A 15,467-nucleotide genomic window follows, 5' to 3' on the forward strand; every position below is an offset into this window, starting at 1 on the left:
TGAGGGAGTTTTTCATTTGGTAAAAAGTAATACTAAGTTTACAGTTGAAAGCATACTGAAATAACATTCTCATTCCCAAAATACTATAGTTACATTTAAGAAATTGGTTTGATAATAGCTTTAGTCGAATACAATTGTTAATTTTTTTTTTTTAAGATTTTTTTTATCGTGAGAGACAGGCAGAGGTTGAGAAGCAGGCTCCCTGCGGAAACCCCATGTGGGACTCCATCCCAGGACTGAGGGATCATGATCTGAGCCCAAGTCAGACATTCAACCACTGAGTCACCCAGGTGCCCCTAATTCTATGTATTTTATGAAGAGAGTGTGTAGGCTTGTCCAAATTGTGTTCCACAAGCTGAGAAATATTAAGCCTTTATGGAAATATTGCAGCTGCCAAGTTAAGGTCCAAACTGAACTAAATCACAAAAACTATTATTAGGTTCTCCAAGGTCCAAGTTAAAGCATTTCTCATTTTAAGCAAAATTAGTTTTTCTGCTTTCACTTAATTGGGGATTTAGCACTCCTAAAAATTACTATATTAAATTGATGGTGTTAATCTTATTTTGGGCCTTGGGTGTTTGGGGCAACCTTGAACAAAGCCCAACACAAAACTTGTATATGCAATCTTGCATATATAATCGTTAATATACAAGTTTGTACTACAGATAACTCACTAGGGCCTAGCCTTTCTAAACTCATTTATGTAATTGGGCCTCTGACAATGGGAAATGAATAAGCATAGTGGTTTAAGGTTGTATAGAAATCAACCACAGCCCCTGCTTGCTTGGGTATGGAGGCCAGTTTGCTTTCAGGCTGGCAAGGCCTCAAGTCCCGAGTGCAGCGGCCACGCCCACGAGAGGGCTGACCCGACTCCGCCAGGCCGCCCGCAGGTCCCGAGCAGTGCTCCACTCTGTCCAGAACTGGCCCTGCGATCCCGAGTGCCTGGCATTCAGCAGCCTAAAAAAAGTTAAGTTTTTCCTACAGTTCAGTTCCGGGGACAGCTATTCAACCCTTTTTAGCCAACAGAATATTGCCCTCTAACTCCCGCCCTTTCAGCTTCCCTCCCGCGGACACCGGAGTATCATCCAATCATCCCTTGTTCCAAAGTACCTTCGGTGACACGTACCGCCCTGCGTTCTAAACCAATTATTAGCGGGTAAAACTCACCCATTTCTACCCCGAAGCCACTTCACTTTACATAATGGACTTTCTTATAATATTTTGCAAAGAATAACTTTTCTGTGGCGCTATCCCATTATATGCGAACCCCTGCATAAACGTTTACGAGCATACGATGCAGAAATCCTGTACGTAATACGGAGGGAACCTCCATAACCCTGACGATTTATACCAAGCACAACAGCCCCTTAAATAATCTCGTGGGCGGCCCTGAAAAGGGCCTTGGTGTTTACGAAAATGGCGGATGCGGCGCACTCAGCCGCCGAAGCCGTAGAGGGTGCGGCCCTGGCGCTTGAGCGCGTAGACCACGTCCATGGCCGTGACCGTCTTGCGCTTGGCGTGCTCCGTGTAGGTGACGGCGTCCCGGATCACGTTCTCCAGGAACACCTTGAGCACCCCGCGGGTCTCCTCATAGATGAGGCCCGAGATGCGCTTGACGCCGCCGCGCCGGGCCAGCCGCCGGATGGCGGGCTTGGTGATGCCCTGGATGTTGTCGCGCAGCACCTTGCGGTGGCGCTTGGCGCCGCCCTTGCCCAGCCCCTTCCCGCCCTTGCCGCGACCAGACATGGTTGCCGAGAAAGTGACGATTCTGCCGGCGCGCAGCCCTTTAAATAGGATATTTGCGGACCTGATTGAGAACAGCACGCCCTGATGGTTTTCCAAATTAGGTCAGCATGGGGGCGGGACAAGAAGACATCATTACCATCTCGATGTTTTGATTGGCCAGTGCAACCTCACTCTTCGTCGGAGCGTCTTCGCGGACGCACAGGTTATGGCTCTTATTCGGCTGAAAATTTTCTTTCCTGCGGTGTTTCTTCCTCGCGCGTTTGCAAATTTAATGTTTTTACCAGGTAAAGCCGCTGAAAAAAAGAGAACCACTCATCGTTTCTTCTTATTCCCGCCCAATAACTAATAAATTACGTAATTCCTTAGGGGAAAGGATGTAGAGGTAATATGTGAAGGATGGAGGATTTATAGGTCAAGGGACCTTCCCTCTCGTTCTTTTAATATTCCTATTTAACTGTCGCATGTAGAAGGCCTTCTTTATTCTGGACAAAGTGTAAGCTTGGCCATCTAAAAGCTCTGGCTCCACGTTTGGAAACAAAAAAAACGAATAATTGCAAATTAAAAACTTCTTGTTCTCTTTCAGACATTTATTGGGTGACTCCTGTTTCTACAAGTCTGGGAGAGAACCTGGGAACCTAAAGATAAGCTTGGACATCCCTCCCCAAGGACCCTCTTCCAGGCCTGCTGGGCCTTCTTGATCTGCCTGCAATTCCTAATAAGCTCCCCTTTCCTCCTCAACTGATGCCTTTTCAAAATTTCTCTGGGTTTAGAGATGAGAACAAACGTTTTGTTGAGTTGGGGGTTAATTGTAGGGCAGGGCTAATACTTGATTAAGGTCATTACAAAGCCTACAGGGCCCTCCCCTGGAGGGCCTTTGATAAGATTATTGGTGTTTTAAACAAGGCTAATCCCATTAAGTTAAAAATAAAAAAAAAGAATAGATCAGAATTGGATCTGAATGTGATTGGGAGAAGCCCTGTCGAATCAAAATTTTCTCCTTAGCCTCTCACAGCTTTTGAAAATGTCTATGATCAGATTTACTCTAGTTGAAACAAGGTTTAACCTCTGTCCATCCTGGTTAAAGAATAAATGCCTATTTTGGATACTTAAAATGATTCCATGGACCGAGACAGATCACATATTATATATAACCTCCTAATCTTTCAGGTGAAAAGAGAGAAGAGTCCCAGGAGAGGGTAGAAAAGCTCTGAATGGCATATGATTTGTAACACTTCTGGAATTATTAAGTAGTTATACTCTTTTCCAGATTGAGGGTTTTTAGGTTCCTGATTTAACCCTCCCCCCACTGCAAACAGATACTTTATAAGGGGACTTAGCTAGGAAGAAATGTCAAACATTATAGAGAAAAGGTGCTGGGTCTGAGGTTATAAGTAAAACTGAAATCTCAACATGATTTTTAATTCATGGAAAGAAATAAAAATACCACGTATATAATATGATAATCTCATGCAAAAATCTGTGGTGTGAGCCACCCTTGTTAGGCATCCCAGCAAATGCCCTCTGCAACTCAACCAGAGGTTTAGGCCAGCTTTCCCTCAATTTTATTTTGTCCACTCTGTCATTAATAAAACTTCACTTTTATTTTGACACCTTATTCCTTTTTCTATTCCCTTCTCCTGATGTCCTCTTTTATAAATTTTTCTCAATGACATTGACTCAAAAATCACAAATGTCAGGATAGAAATATTTAAAAGGCATACACATACAGATATATATTAAAAATGGATCCTTCCACTCTGGGAAGAGTACAGGTCCTACTTGGTCATAAGGCTTGGCAAAGCTGGTGCTCTCTCTGGAACCTGTAGATCTGGTTTTCTTTTTACCTCCCTCTCACCCTCAAAGAGAACCTGGCTTAAGAGAACCCCATTCATTCAACATGTGAGGTAAGCCTTTCAGCTAGAAACCCTACAAATTGTGGCTAATAGGTCACATCATACATTTGAACGAATAAAACCATGATGTTAATCAAAAGTCTTATAAAAATATGAAATGCCCACAACACCCTCTGCAGCAGACTAACTCAAAGTATCAGAGCTGAGGAATGGTATATGTATATATGATATGATGTATGTACATATGTATGTATGTATAGTATGGTATATATAGAATGGTATATGTATATATTCATATATATATATGGTCAACAAATAATTCTGATACTTGCTCAGTGTTGAGAATTCCCAATATACATCATCACTTTTTTTAAAAAAAATATTTCATTTATTTATTCATGAGAGAGGCAGAGGGAGAAGCAGGCTCTCTGGGAGGACCTGATGAGGGACTGGATCTCAGGATGCTGGGATTATGACCTGAGCCAAAGGCAGACAGACGCTCAACCACTGAGCCACCCAGGTGCCTCTACATCATCACTTTTACATGTGGGAAATCCTAGGGAAGAAATATTTTTTATTTATACAGTTGAAGAAAGGTGTAAGTTCAACCTGACCCAACTTAGTTTCTAGGGCTTTATAAAAACATTATTTTCAAGCATTTGGGGATATCACTCCTGGTCTGGGACAGATGGCTTCCAGCCACTGGCTGATGGATCTTATTGCAATTTAAGGCTTCAATGCATTTCTCTTTTCCATCCACCTAACCTTTTTCTTGGTATGAATACCCATTGCCTTATTCACTTTCCTTAAATTTAATTTTCATTCCCATTGGCATATCTGTGTCCATAACATATACCATATCTTTCCCTACTTGCTCTCCTTCCTGTTCTAGAAAATAGTCTACTTTTTCCTTTCAGTCCAAACATTTTACTGTAAGTTTTTATCCCTTCTACTCCCTGCCGTCTTTGTGTGGTGTGGCCTTGCTCCTATTCTCGGTTTATTTTGACCTATCAAAAGAAAGTTCCTTGGACAGAGAATTTCGGTCAATATCTTTACTTATACATTTATTTGTTTCAAAATATTTATGTGTCTAATTAAATTTGATTTTCAACATTCTCTGGAATGCTTTCTTAATCACATACACAAAGCACAAAAAGTATTTTACACTTGTTTTAATGGTGAAATTAAATGTGATTAATTAATTAATGTGATTCCACACATACCCAAAGGAAAGACCATTAAGTGTTACATCTGTATTTAAAACAGATGCTCCCTCTTGTACATATTGTCAAGACCAAAGGTGGCAGTATCAAAGTTGGTTATTGACTGCTTTTTGAAAATGCCATTGTGGTAACTGTTTAAGGAATAAAGTTCAGGATGCTTATTCAACCCATAAAGTAAGGTTAACCAAGGAGACTTACACTGGGGGTTATACAGATACAGGGACTTACCCACCCCACCCTTACCCCGTCCCACCAAGAGTACACAGAAGACTCCAAAAATCTTTTTTAGACTCTTAGGATCAAAACCTAGACTTTCATATTTAAAAAATAACAATACTTAAAAAACAACAACAACAATAGTTTCTACCCAAATCTGATGAATAAAATGATTCATAGGTGTTTCAAGGCTATTCATACCCAAATTTCTGCCTTAATGGTAAAGAGAATAAATAGAAATTTGAATTTATTCATTAAAAATTTGTTCATTAGGAAAAAAAAATCCTTAAATTAAAAAAATACACCTAAAGAAAACATTTCCACATATTTATGAAAAAGTTATAGGGATATGGCAAATTCTGAAATGTTAAAACAGATTTTCTCCTCACTGCAGCAAATATCAGAGGTGTTGCCACCAGGAGCATTTCAAAGACATGGTAACAATGCTACACAACATGTTTTCTTGACACAGAAACAGGTATTACAGAGTGGTTATGGCCTTGACTCTGAGCCAGATGAGCTAGAATAAAAGTTGAGCACAAGAATTTTCTAGCTGTGTAACTTTCAGCAAGTTATGCAACCTCTCTGTGCTTTCGTTTCCACACTACAAAATAAGGGTAATGAAATAACCATGGTTCTTCACTGGATTCTTCAGAAACAACATACCAAACAAAGGCCTGGTATCTAGTAAGTGGTAATCATTATTTGCTGAAAAAAATAAATAAAATAGTTTTAGAAAACATTCATGCCATGGAAGGCATGCATGCAGGATGTCAAGTCAACCCAGACTTTGTAACAAAACTGTCACACAAATTTATTAATAATGAATCATTAACACTGATTCCAAAAGAGAAACAAAAACATAATGTCCCAAAGTCTACAGAAGGAATCAAAGCCTCAAATATGTCCGTCAATTTGAAAATCTTAAATGTTTAAAGTCACATGTTCTTGAGTTCTGGTCATTATTAGATTAGAGAGTGATTAGAAAAAACTGATAGTTTAAAAATGGTAGCTTATAAGAATTTTCCAGCATTTTAGAGAAGGCCTTATGTTTTCAAATGCGTATGTGAAGAATGTTTTGTGGATCAAGCACACTCAGCCCTTTAAGACTATATTGTTAAAACATAGCCAAGAATTTTTGCTTGTATCTCCCAGCAGATCTTAACCAATGACGGCACCTGAACTTCAAACATTAACAAAGGTTTTCTTCTGTTCTGTTCTCAGCTCAGGTAGCTCAACGGTGCCCTGTGATCGAACTAGCTGGTGACTTGTTTCTTATTTCTTCAAATTCTCAGGGGTTTTTCCCCCACAAAGGATCTCCAGTGCACACCTCTTCTCCATCTACCTCTCTCCGTGCCAAAAACTCGCCCCAGCTCTATTCAGTCACATGACCTCTGTGACACTTTCCACCATAGCCACCAGGTGGCACCCTTCTCTACCGCGTTTTGTTTGTGGGTGGTTTTGCCAGAGGCAAAATAGGATCAAGAATTTAAAATACAGGTCTTTGATTTTTTTTTTTTTAGATTTTATTTATTTATTCATGAGAGAGAGAGAGACAGAGAGAGAGGCAGAGGCATAGGCAGAGGGAGAAGCAGTCCCCCTGAGGAGCCCAATGCAGAACTGACCCCAGGACCCCAGGATCACAACCTGAGCCAAAGGCAGAGGTTCAACCACTGAGCCATCCAGGTGTCCCTGACTTTTTAAATGTAGTTGACCTTAAGCATTGATGAACAAGGGCAGAAAAATTAGGCTAAGAAACACTCAAAGAAAATAGAGCTTTATAACTCCCATTATAAAAAGAAAGGTAACAGGCTACAGTTGCCAATGGTTAGCAAATCTGCCACTGTGAAGACTAGCGCGTTTCTGGAAATCTCAGCCTGTGTGAAAGAAAACCAATATAAAACACACCACCGCCTAATTAATTGTAACATACTCTTAATGAGCTAGAAGAGCAAGGGAAGCTTTTTGGCAATCTGTTCTGAGTACAGAATGATATATAAAGAGAAAGAATTTGGGCACCTGGATGGCTCTGTCAGTTGAGTGTCTGCTTCTGGCTCAGGTCATGATCCCAGGATCCTGGGATCGAGTCCCTCATCAGGCTCCTTGCTCAGCAGGGAGTCTGCATCTCCCTCTCCCTCTCCTCCCTTGCTTGTGTTCTCTCTCTTCCCCACTCACTCTCTTTCAAATAAATCTTTAAAAAAAATAAAATAAAGAGAAAGAATTTGTCAGTGTGTTTGCAGGTAAAATAACCAACATATTACAGCTCCGATGATAATGTTTCTAGAATAAGGAAAAACAATTAATTTAGCTACCAGAGTTTAATGAAGACATTCCATAAAGCAAAATGTAAAAAAATTGGAAACAGTATCAATGTCCCACCAATGACCCAATGATTAGATTGATTAGTCCGTTACATTGATAAGTACATGAGAAAAATCATGCAGGGGCGCTCTGGGCTCTGTGCTGGACATGGAGCCTGCTTAAGATTCTCTCTCTCTCCCTCTACCCATCTCCCCCTCTAAAAAAATGTGCAGTTACACAACAGAATTAATTGTATGTTTATTAAAATATATTTCTTGATTTTATATGTATTTGTTGATTTTAATATAGCAGTACTGAGAGGAAATACACAAATAGTTAATAGGGTTTATCACTAACTAATGGAATGATAGTTTCAATTTAATTCATTTTCAGTTTTTCTACAATAAGCACAAATTACATGTACTTTTCTCCATTCAACTTTAGTAACCTTCTGTTAAGCACACTCAACCCTGTAAGACTACATTGCTAAAACATAGCCAAGAATTTTTGCCTGTATCTCCCAAGAGAACTTAACCAATGTTTTCTTTTTTTAGAAAAAAAAGTTAAAAAAAAATGGTTGAGGTCTCTTTGCCCAAATTCAATACCCACCAAACAAACTGTTGAGCTTTATTTGATCTTTTGAGGCACCTACCCTCCAAGACAGAATGCCTTGTTCCAGAGTTATGCAGATAAATGTACAGAGCAGCATAAAATAATCACATGCCATCTGGGTGTCTATGTTAGTATTCTTTTGAACATGGTCAGATGAATTACTTTTCCAGAATCCAGTAATTCCTGAGCAGCCTGGTTAAAGCAGTTTCTTTTTTTAGATTTTATTTATTTATTTGAGAGAAAAAGAGCACTAGCAGGAAGTTTGATTGGTGTAGGGGCAGAGGGAGAAGCCAACTCACTGCTGAGCGGGAGCCTGATGGGGCTCAAACCAAAGACCCTGAGATCACAGTCTGAGCTGAAAGGCAGATGCTTAAGCACTTAACCGACTGAGCCACCCAGACATCCCGATAGGTTTCTTTTTTTAATATGCACAATTGGGGAAGAGAACCAGACTCTCGGGAACCCCAGGAAGATGCCAGGGTATCTCCAGGCCACTCAGTGGCTCCCATTTTGCCATCTTTAATATGACAGAGGTTGCTCTGTTTCATGGAGGGAAATGCCACCAGGGTTCTGACTCTGGAGGCACCAGCAGAGCAAAAATAGTTCAAGGTCCACCATAACCACTAACTGGCACCACCGATTACCGTCCTGACCCTGGGGCCTAGGACAGATGCCAGACCGAGCAGACGGGTGGTGGCAGACCAGCGAGATCCACATCCTGGAGTTCTCTCACCAGAGACTTTGAAAGGAAATGACTGAGCTTATTTTCTGCTGTTTCCCTCCATCTTGGTCAAGCTCACTGAGCAGTAAAACACTGGGACCACAGAAGAGCCATGTCCCTCCTTTCTCCATTTCCTGGGCACAGTTCAACCGTCTGGATGCAGTGGTGTGTGAGATGGATCAGAGTCAGACTGACGAGCTGGAAATCTGCCTCTAGCCCTGGCAGGCTGTGAGACACTCCGTGCTTCATTTTCTTCATCTGAAAAAAAAAAAAAAAAAAAAAAAAAGGATGATAGTACTGACATCAGAGAATTATTGTAAGAATTATAATGCATGTAGGTGCTCAGAACTCAGTCTGGCAGAAGGTAATTCTATTTATTTATTTATTTACTATTTTTTTAATAATTGTCAGCCACCTTATCATCACCACCATTATCCTCGTGATCATTTTCCTTATCATTTCTTTAGCAGAGAGCAAGTAGGAAATTACTGTGTTATTTCAAGCCTGGCATACCAGAGAGGAATTGTGAATGCATTAATGTAAATCATGAATATGAAGGAATCTATGTGATGCTTTTCCACCAATTAGAAAAAGCCCTCCTCAAGACTCTTCCCACCCACTTTCTGGAAAACTATTATAAATAAACACAGGCATCCACAATGGCTCTTCTGGGAAAGGCGCCTTCTTGGGTTGTGCAGTGCACGGCCTTCATTGCTGTACAATGACCCTTTTCACCCTCTGATGGAAGAGACCACAGGGCTTGGTGACAGGTGAATTACTGGAAAACAGAGAGAAAGAGACAGAGAGAGACAGAAAGAGAAAGAATCAAAAGGAAACGAATGGGCCTAGGAAATGCCTAGATGTGTGTGCAAAATTCTGGTAAGGATATGAGAGTTATGTCCTGAGGAGAAAGTTCATCTCTTTTCTCAAATGTTGAAAGGAACTTGTGAGTCCCCAAAATTTCAGGAGCCCCATTCCAGAGGTAGGAGATGAGATGACATGGGCCTATGGAGCCTGCAGTCATGCAGAAATGAAGGCAGACTCTAGAGGCAGCTCGAGATTCAAGAGAGGCAGTTCTGCCCTGAGCCAGCGCTGGGACTCACTGGCCTGCAGGAACTCAAAAACCTAAGTGGGAGAAACTTCTGAAAGATGAACAAGGAAGGCAGTAAGCAGAGAGTTCCTGGGGCAGCTCCCATTTGTTGGGCATGCTTCTGCCCTGGAGCTGGAGGAATGTCACAGGGGCATTCTCTCTCTGAGTCTCCCCCAGGGGCCTGCAGGCTGTCCCTCACTTACATTCGGCCAGCACGTAGTCACCCATGGCTCCTCCTGTAGAGACAAGAGACAGGAAGGGGCATCACAGGCCGAGCACCTGCTGCCTCATCCCTGGCCTTCGCCCCCCCTCACCCATTCACCGCCACTGGGACCACTGCTGCCTGGACAGCTCCCAGGGCTCCCACAGCCTCACCTCTCACCTTGCTTATTAGCTTCTCCCCGGCTTCCTTGCCTCCCAATCTCACCTCCTGACACTCCTGCTCCAACTGCCGACTCTGTACACCTGACTGTCCCTGTCCTGGCTTCCCAGGGCCCCTCAGCTGCCATCCTGGAGGCCCCCAGAGCTCTGCATGGCTGGCTTCCATCTGTCCCTCTTTCCCCCACACCACAGATGCTCGGGAGGCAGGAAGGCGCCCTGGTGACTGACAGGATGAGGCACAGTCATTTCTCACTTCCCCCTATGCCTCATGCTTGGCCATTTGCATGGTGGCTCCAACTGTGTAGACCTCCTCCCCCTGTTCCCCACTCCTTCTGGAGCAATCCACCTCACGGCCCAGAACACCTTGCCAATCCCCAGCAGAACATGGCCATTCCTTCCTTTGACACCCCAGAGAATATTCTTTGTGTTTACTTGTGCTATGGATCTTGTTGCTCTCTAGATGTGGGTTCTGAGAATAGCAACGATGATGAATTCAACCTTGGAGCCTGAGCACTACTTTATATAGCATCTTACAAAACAGCAGGTGCTCACAAGAAGTTTGTCCACCTTGGAGCTTTCATTCTGGGGAAAAGCATGAATCACAACCACAGCAAGGGTACGGGGAGAGGGTCCTCACCTTTCTGACATGGGCAGAGTATGGCACTCCACTCCTGGGGTGGCAGTGGAACCAGTGTTCCCAAAGAGAAAACGGGGAAGAGGCCTCCCACGGATGCCTGCCAAAGCCACTTTGCCCTCCCCCGTGGCCCCACTTCCTGATGAATTATTATGTCCTGGATTCAGAGGGACCAGGAGACTTCCTCCTCCTCCCTACTCACTTGAAGCCTGCCTCTTTCTTAAGATTCTGAACAGAATTCCAGTAAAAAGGACGATGATGCAAACAGCAATCCCACTGATGATGCCAAAGACCAGCGTGCCGGACATCGGGGCCTCTGAAAGAGCAAAAGCTAGTTCAAGCTGTAACCATGACCCCAGCCTCATGTAGAACCCCCTCACTGTCACGCTAACCCCTCTGGTTCCACCCACAACAGATTTCCTTAGCACCTGGCTCCCAACCATACCCCAACTGGCAGTGAGGGGCTGATCCAGGCCTGGGTGCTCGACCTGGCAGGTGTATCTCTGCTCTTCCCCAGGGGCCACAGCCAAGGCTACCCATCTCTGGTAGGTCCCATCCCCGTTGGGCAGCACATCCTTAGGCTCAACATCCTCGGCATCCAGTGGCTGCCTGTCCTTCAGCCACTTCATGGTGATGTTCTGGGGGTAGAAGTTCAGAGCCTGACACCGGAGGGTGGTCACTGCCGAGGTCACATGATGAGTCATCTTCACCAGAGGGGGCACTGGACAGGAAGGAGGAAGGCTCTAGAGAGGGGAGCTTTCTACCCTTTCCAGGAAGCCTCAAACTTTCACTTCCCCTCCTCTCTGAGTTAAAGGAAGAAGACAACCTTATTCAGACAAAGCTGTAGGAGAGTCACCATTTTGTGCCTAAACCATGTGGCAGGAACCAGCTCTGATGTGGTGCTACAGGGACAAAAGTCAAGACCATCCTCCCGTCCCCTATACAAATGTGTGGACCTGTAGCTCATGGCTTCTGCTCTTTGTCAGTACAGGAAATTGAATCAGATAAAATCACCCTGTAAGTGGATTGGGCTGAGTAAGCCCTATTGGCAAATTCTACTTATTGGTTTCAACCCAATAAGTATTCAGGTGAGAAGGGGCCCCGGAAGATTGGCAGCCTTCAGGGACCATCTCTTCTTTAACCACCAAAGGATTCTCCTACTCTGACTGGTTGTCTCCCTGGGTAATTTCTTGACTTGGCATTAATGTGATAATTGATATCTCTGAATTTCTAAAAGGTGTAAATATGCACAGTATATTTAAATCAAAAGATCACAGATACTTCTTCCTCAGCCACATGTAGGGAGGAAATAAAATGAAAACCATGGCTCTTGGCTGTATCCTCAGACCTCAGGTCCTGCCCAGAGAGTCCCCCCTCGGCACCCCCTCAGCAACCCCTGCCTGGGACCTCGCCCCGCGCCCCCTTCACCACATCAGGAAAGTACAGGGTGGGGAGGGCAGAAGGGCACTTCCTCCATACCTTGCCGGTCTAGAACCCCTCTTCCCAGCTCCAGCAGCTGCCGCAGCTGCTCAGGACAATCCCTCTGCAGGTAGGCCCTGTTCTGTTTGGCCCGAATCTTGTTCACTTCCCACTCCAGCTTGGTGGCCTGGGCCTTGGGCTCCGCTGCTCTCCAGTCCAGCGTCTCAGGGCAGAATTCCAGATGGTTCTGTCCGTCATACCCATACTTCCAGAACCCTGTGGTGCTGTTGTCCTCTTGCACCTCACAGCCCAGGATCACTTGCAGGGTGTGGGACTCCGACGATACCCCGAGCTTCGTTACTGAAACCAAAGGAGGAAGCCCCTGTCTCAGCATGCCCAGGGCCCAAAGGACCGCAGACTGCCTGCTTACTCCCCCAGATGCCTCAAGGTAGAGAAATACTCTGCCCATGTCAGAAAGGTGAGGACCCTCTCCCCGTACCCTTGCTGTGGTTGTGATTGTCCATAATGGTCCAGAAGTCGACGATGAACATGTGATCCCACCCCTTCAGGCTCTGACTCAGCTGTAGCCACAGCTGGCTGGCAGCCCCTGTCCGGACCCACTGGGCACGAGGCTCTGCACGGCGACTCTCGTGACTGTAGGACACGAACAGCTGGTCATCCACGTAGCCCCGGGCCTCAAACAGGGGCAGCCCAAGGTCTGGCACTGAGGCACCCATGAAGAGGTAGCGCAGAGAATGGGATCCTGGGGAGAAGGCAAGAGGACATCTCTATGCACCACACGCAGGGCTGGGAGGCCAAGGGACCACAGCCCTGAGATCAACTCGCTGCACCTGCTGTGTCTGGGCCCACCCCATGTAACCAGAGGTGCAGTGCCTCTCGTCTCTCCACCACAGGCCTGGGTGCCCTTGCCCTGTGCAGCTGTTGTCACCCCCTCAGAACTTCCAGTCTCTGCCCTGCTTTGCACATTTAGGGCAATCTCCCCTGCAGCCAACAAACTCCATAAGATCCTAGAGGGTCTCCAGTGGGGCAGCTGAGCTCAGGAGTTGATGCTCAGGGCAAATTAGATCCAAGTCCAGAGGAATGTGCTATTGGTCCCCACAAGAGAAAAGTATCAGTGGCCCCGAGGTGGCAGTCTCTGCTTCAACTCAACTTGCCGGGTCCACTCAGCTGGCCTAGGGAACACTGCTTCCAGGTGGCACCACCCCTGCTTCCTTCAGATCTCTGTTCTATTGCCAGCCTGAGAGAAGCCTGCCCTAGCTCCCTATCTCACCTGTCCTTACAGCTCCTACTGCTACCTGGTGCTCTGATTCCTTTTATTCGTTTATTGTCATCCCCTGACTAGAATGCAAAATATTAGAGGGCAAGGACTTGGCTCCCTGCTATCTCCCCAGGGCCTGGAACAATGCAACAGAGGCTCTGTATTCCCTTTATACGTGCGAACAAAGAATATTTCTGTTCCACATCCAGTTTATGTGTCAGCCTCTACTGTGGTGTGACATTTAAGAACCACAGCTAGGGAGACCCCCGGTTCTGCCTCCAAAGCCCAGGGTAACCTTGAACAAAATCACCCAAGAGCAGGTCATGCCTCATTCTTGTCATCTAGAAAATGTGGATACACATTCCATCTACCCTCCAAGTGTTGTTCTGTGACTGTGTAAAAAGGTATGTAAGGAGTCGTTGTCAACAGAGATTAGGAACAGTTGGTGGTACTTCATTTTACATCAGAGAACCAGATCGCCTAAATTCTTTCTACCCTGGGGAAGGAACCTAACCAGAGGGCCAGACAACACTAGTAAAATCACCCCAGGACTGGCTCCTGCCTCCCAAATGTTTAGTCGATTTGAACCAGATCACAGATAGGAAGGTGATTTAAACCTGAGTTAAGTGCTCCTTATCATCACGCTGCACCCTCTAGCAAGGGCCTGTTAACTATACGTGGCACGATAAATAGACATAGCAAACCAACACCCCCTCCCCCGCTGAAAAGGAGAACTGTTGCGTTCAGTTCAAAAGTCCAGAAATCACAGATGTTACTTTTTCCAGAGAAAAGAACAACCGCCAGGAGTCCGTGAGGCCAGGGTTGTCGGGAGACCAACCCCACCCCGAGGTCGAAAGGCAAGGCCGGGTGCAGTGCGCACCCGCACCCGGTGCAGCCCAGGCCTGCGGCCCTCCGCCAGCCCGGAGCCCAAACCCCCGGCCGGGCCTAAAGCGTCTTTGCGGAGAACTTCCTGTTTGGGGACGACCCGACCGGGGAAACAAGACAAGGCCAAAAGCGGAACAAGAGCGCCCAGATCCGAGTCTGAGGACCCAGGAATCCGAGCTCAGCTGGCAGGAGAAGCGCACAGATTTGTAGTTAAAGGCGTCGCAGGCGGCGGGTGGGGGCGGGGGCCGCGGAGGGGAGCGCTCCAGGGGAGGGGACCCACAGCCGCGTCTGGCACCTTCGGCGGAGCCCTCCCGGGAGGGTCCGGCAGAGGCCGCGCTACGGCCGCGCGCTCCTCGCGCCCTGGGCGACCCCGGGGGCTCCGCCTGGCGGATTTCGATCTGGTCCCCGCCGCGGCCCGCACTCACGCGGAGGCCGCCGCTGCGCGGCCACGGTCCGCAGCTGGAGCAGCAGGAACAGGAGCAGCAGCAGCAGCAGGCGCCGCGCGCGCCGCGCCCCCGGGCTCATCTCCGCTGCGGCCGCGCGTCCCGAGCTTCCCCGCCTCCGTGCGGCGGCGGCGCGGGCACGGCCAGCAAGTCAGCCTGGGGCCACCGCCCGGGCTGCGGGGATGCCAGGCAAAACTTCCTGGCCAGTGCGATCCTGTTCCGGGCCGTGGGGGAAAAGAGACTCCAGAACTCGAACTCTCCTCAGTCCCAAGCACTTGCTGGTGAAACCTTCCGTGACCCCGCTGTCCCTGGGAAGTATCAGTCCTAAGGGGACGACGTCACTGGTGGAGGAAAGTATACTGCACTTTTTCTGATCTAAATAGTCACATTTCTGATATTCAATATCTAGGAAGTAGGTACTTTAAAAATTCAGTGGTACGTTTTCAAAATTTTTATCTGAAGTTCAATTTGCCAGTCTTGTTATTCAATTTAAAATATGATTTCTGGGTAAACCTTTCATCTTATTCCCACATAAGAAATAATTAAACTCCTAAGTTTAACAGAGTAGAACCTCTTGAAACATCTTTCACAATTCACAAGGTTAAATTAAATTTCACAAACTTAATAACACATTGGAATCACCTAGAAAATCATTAAACTTATT

General features: G+C 45.9%; 2 protein-coding genes across 4 annotated transcripts; both read right to left on the reverse strand.

Moving 5' to 3' along the window:
• Positions 1-1,431: 1,431 nt before the first annotated feature.
• On the reverse strand, positions 1,432-2,320 carry LOC121499638 (histone H4). Its single transcript, XM_041770507.1, has one exon. It carries the CDS (start codon positions 1,744-1,746, stop codon positions 1,435-1,437), a length of 312 nt encoding a protein of 103 aa, XP_041626441.1. The 5' UTR covers positions 1,747-2,320; the 3' UTR covers positions 1,432-1,434.
• Positions 2,321-7,341: 5,021 nt separating this feature from the next.
• On the reverse strand, positions 7,342-15,437 carry HFE (homeostatic iron regulator). Of its 3 annotated transcripts, none has more exons than XM_041770500.1 (7): positions 14,786-15,431; positions 12,696-12,959; positions 12,257-12,556; positions 11,223-11,498; positions 10,980-11,093; positions 9,966-9,998; positions 7,342-8,930 (listed from the first exon to the last, which is right to left on the reverse strand). In XM_041770500.1, exons 1-7 carry the CDS (start codon positions 14,883-14,885, stop codon positions 8,818-8,820), a joined length of 1,200 nt encoding a protein of 399 aa, XP_041626434.1. In that variant the 5' UTR covers positions 14,886-15,431; the 3' UTR covers positions 7,342-8,817. The 3 variants fall into 3 exon arrangements, 2 of the variants coding, with proteins under 2 accessions (XP_041626434.1, XP_041626435.1); XR_005990192.1 differs by having other exon boundaries at positions 8,823-8,930; positions 11,266-11,498; positions 14,786-15,434; XM_041770501.1 differs by lacking the exon at positions 7,342-8,930 and having other exon boundaries at positions 9,958-9,998; positions 14,656-15,437.
• Positions 15,438-15,467: the final 30 nt, after the last annotated feature.

Source organism: Vulpes lagopus, chromosome 10 (genome assembly GCF_018345385.1).
Source record: "Vulpes lagopus strain Blue_001 chromosome 10, ASM1834538v1, whole genome shotgun sequence".
In the NCBI taxonomy this organism is placed as follows: Eukaryota; Metazoa; Chordata; class Mammalia; order Carnivora; family Canidae; genus Vulpes; species Vulpes lagopus.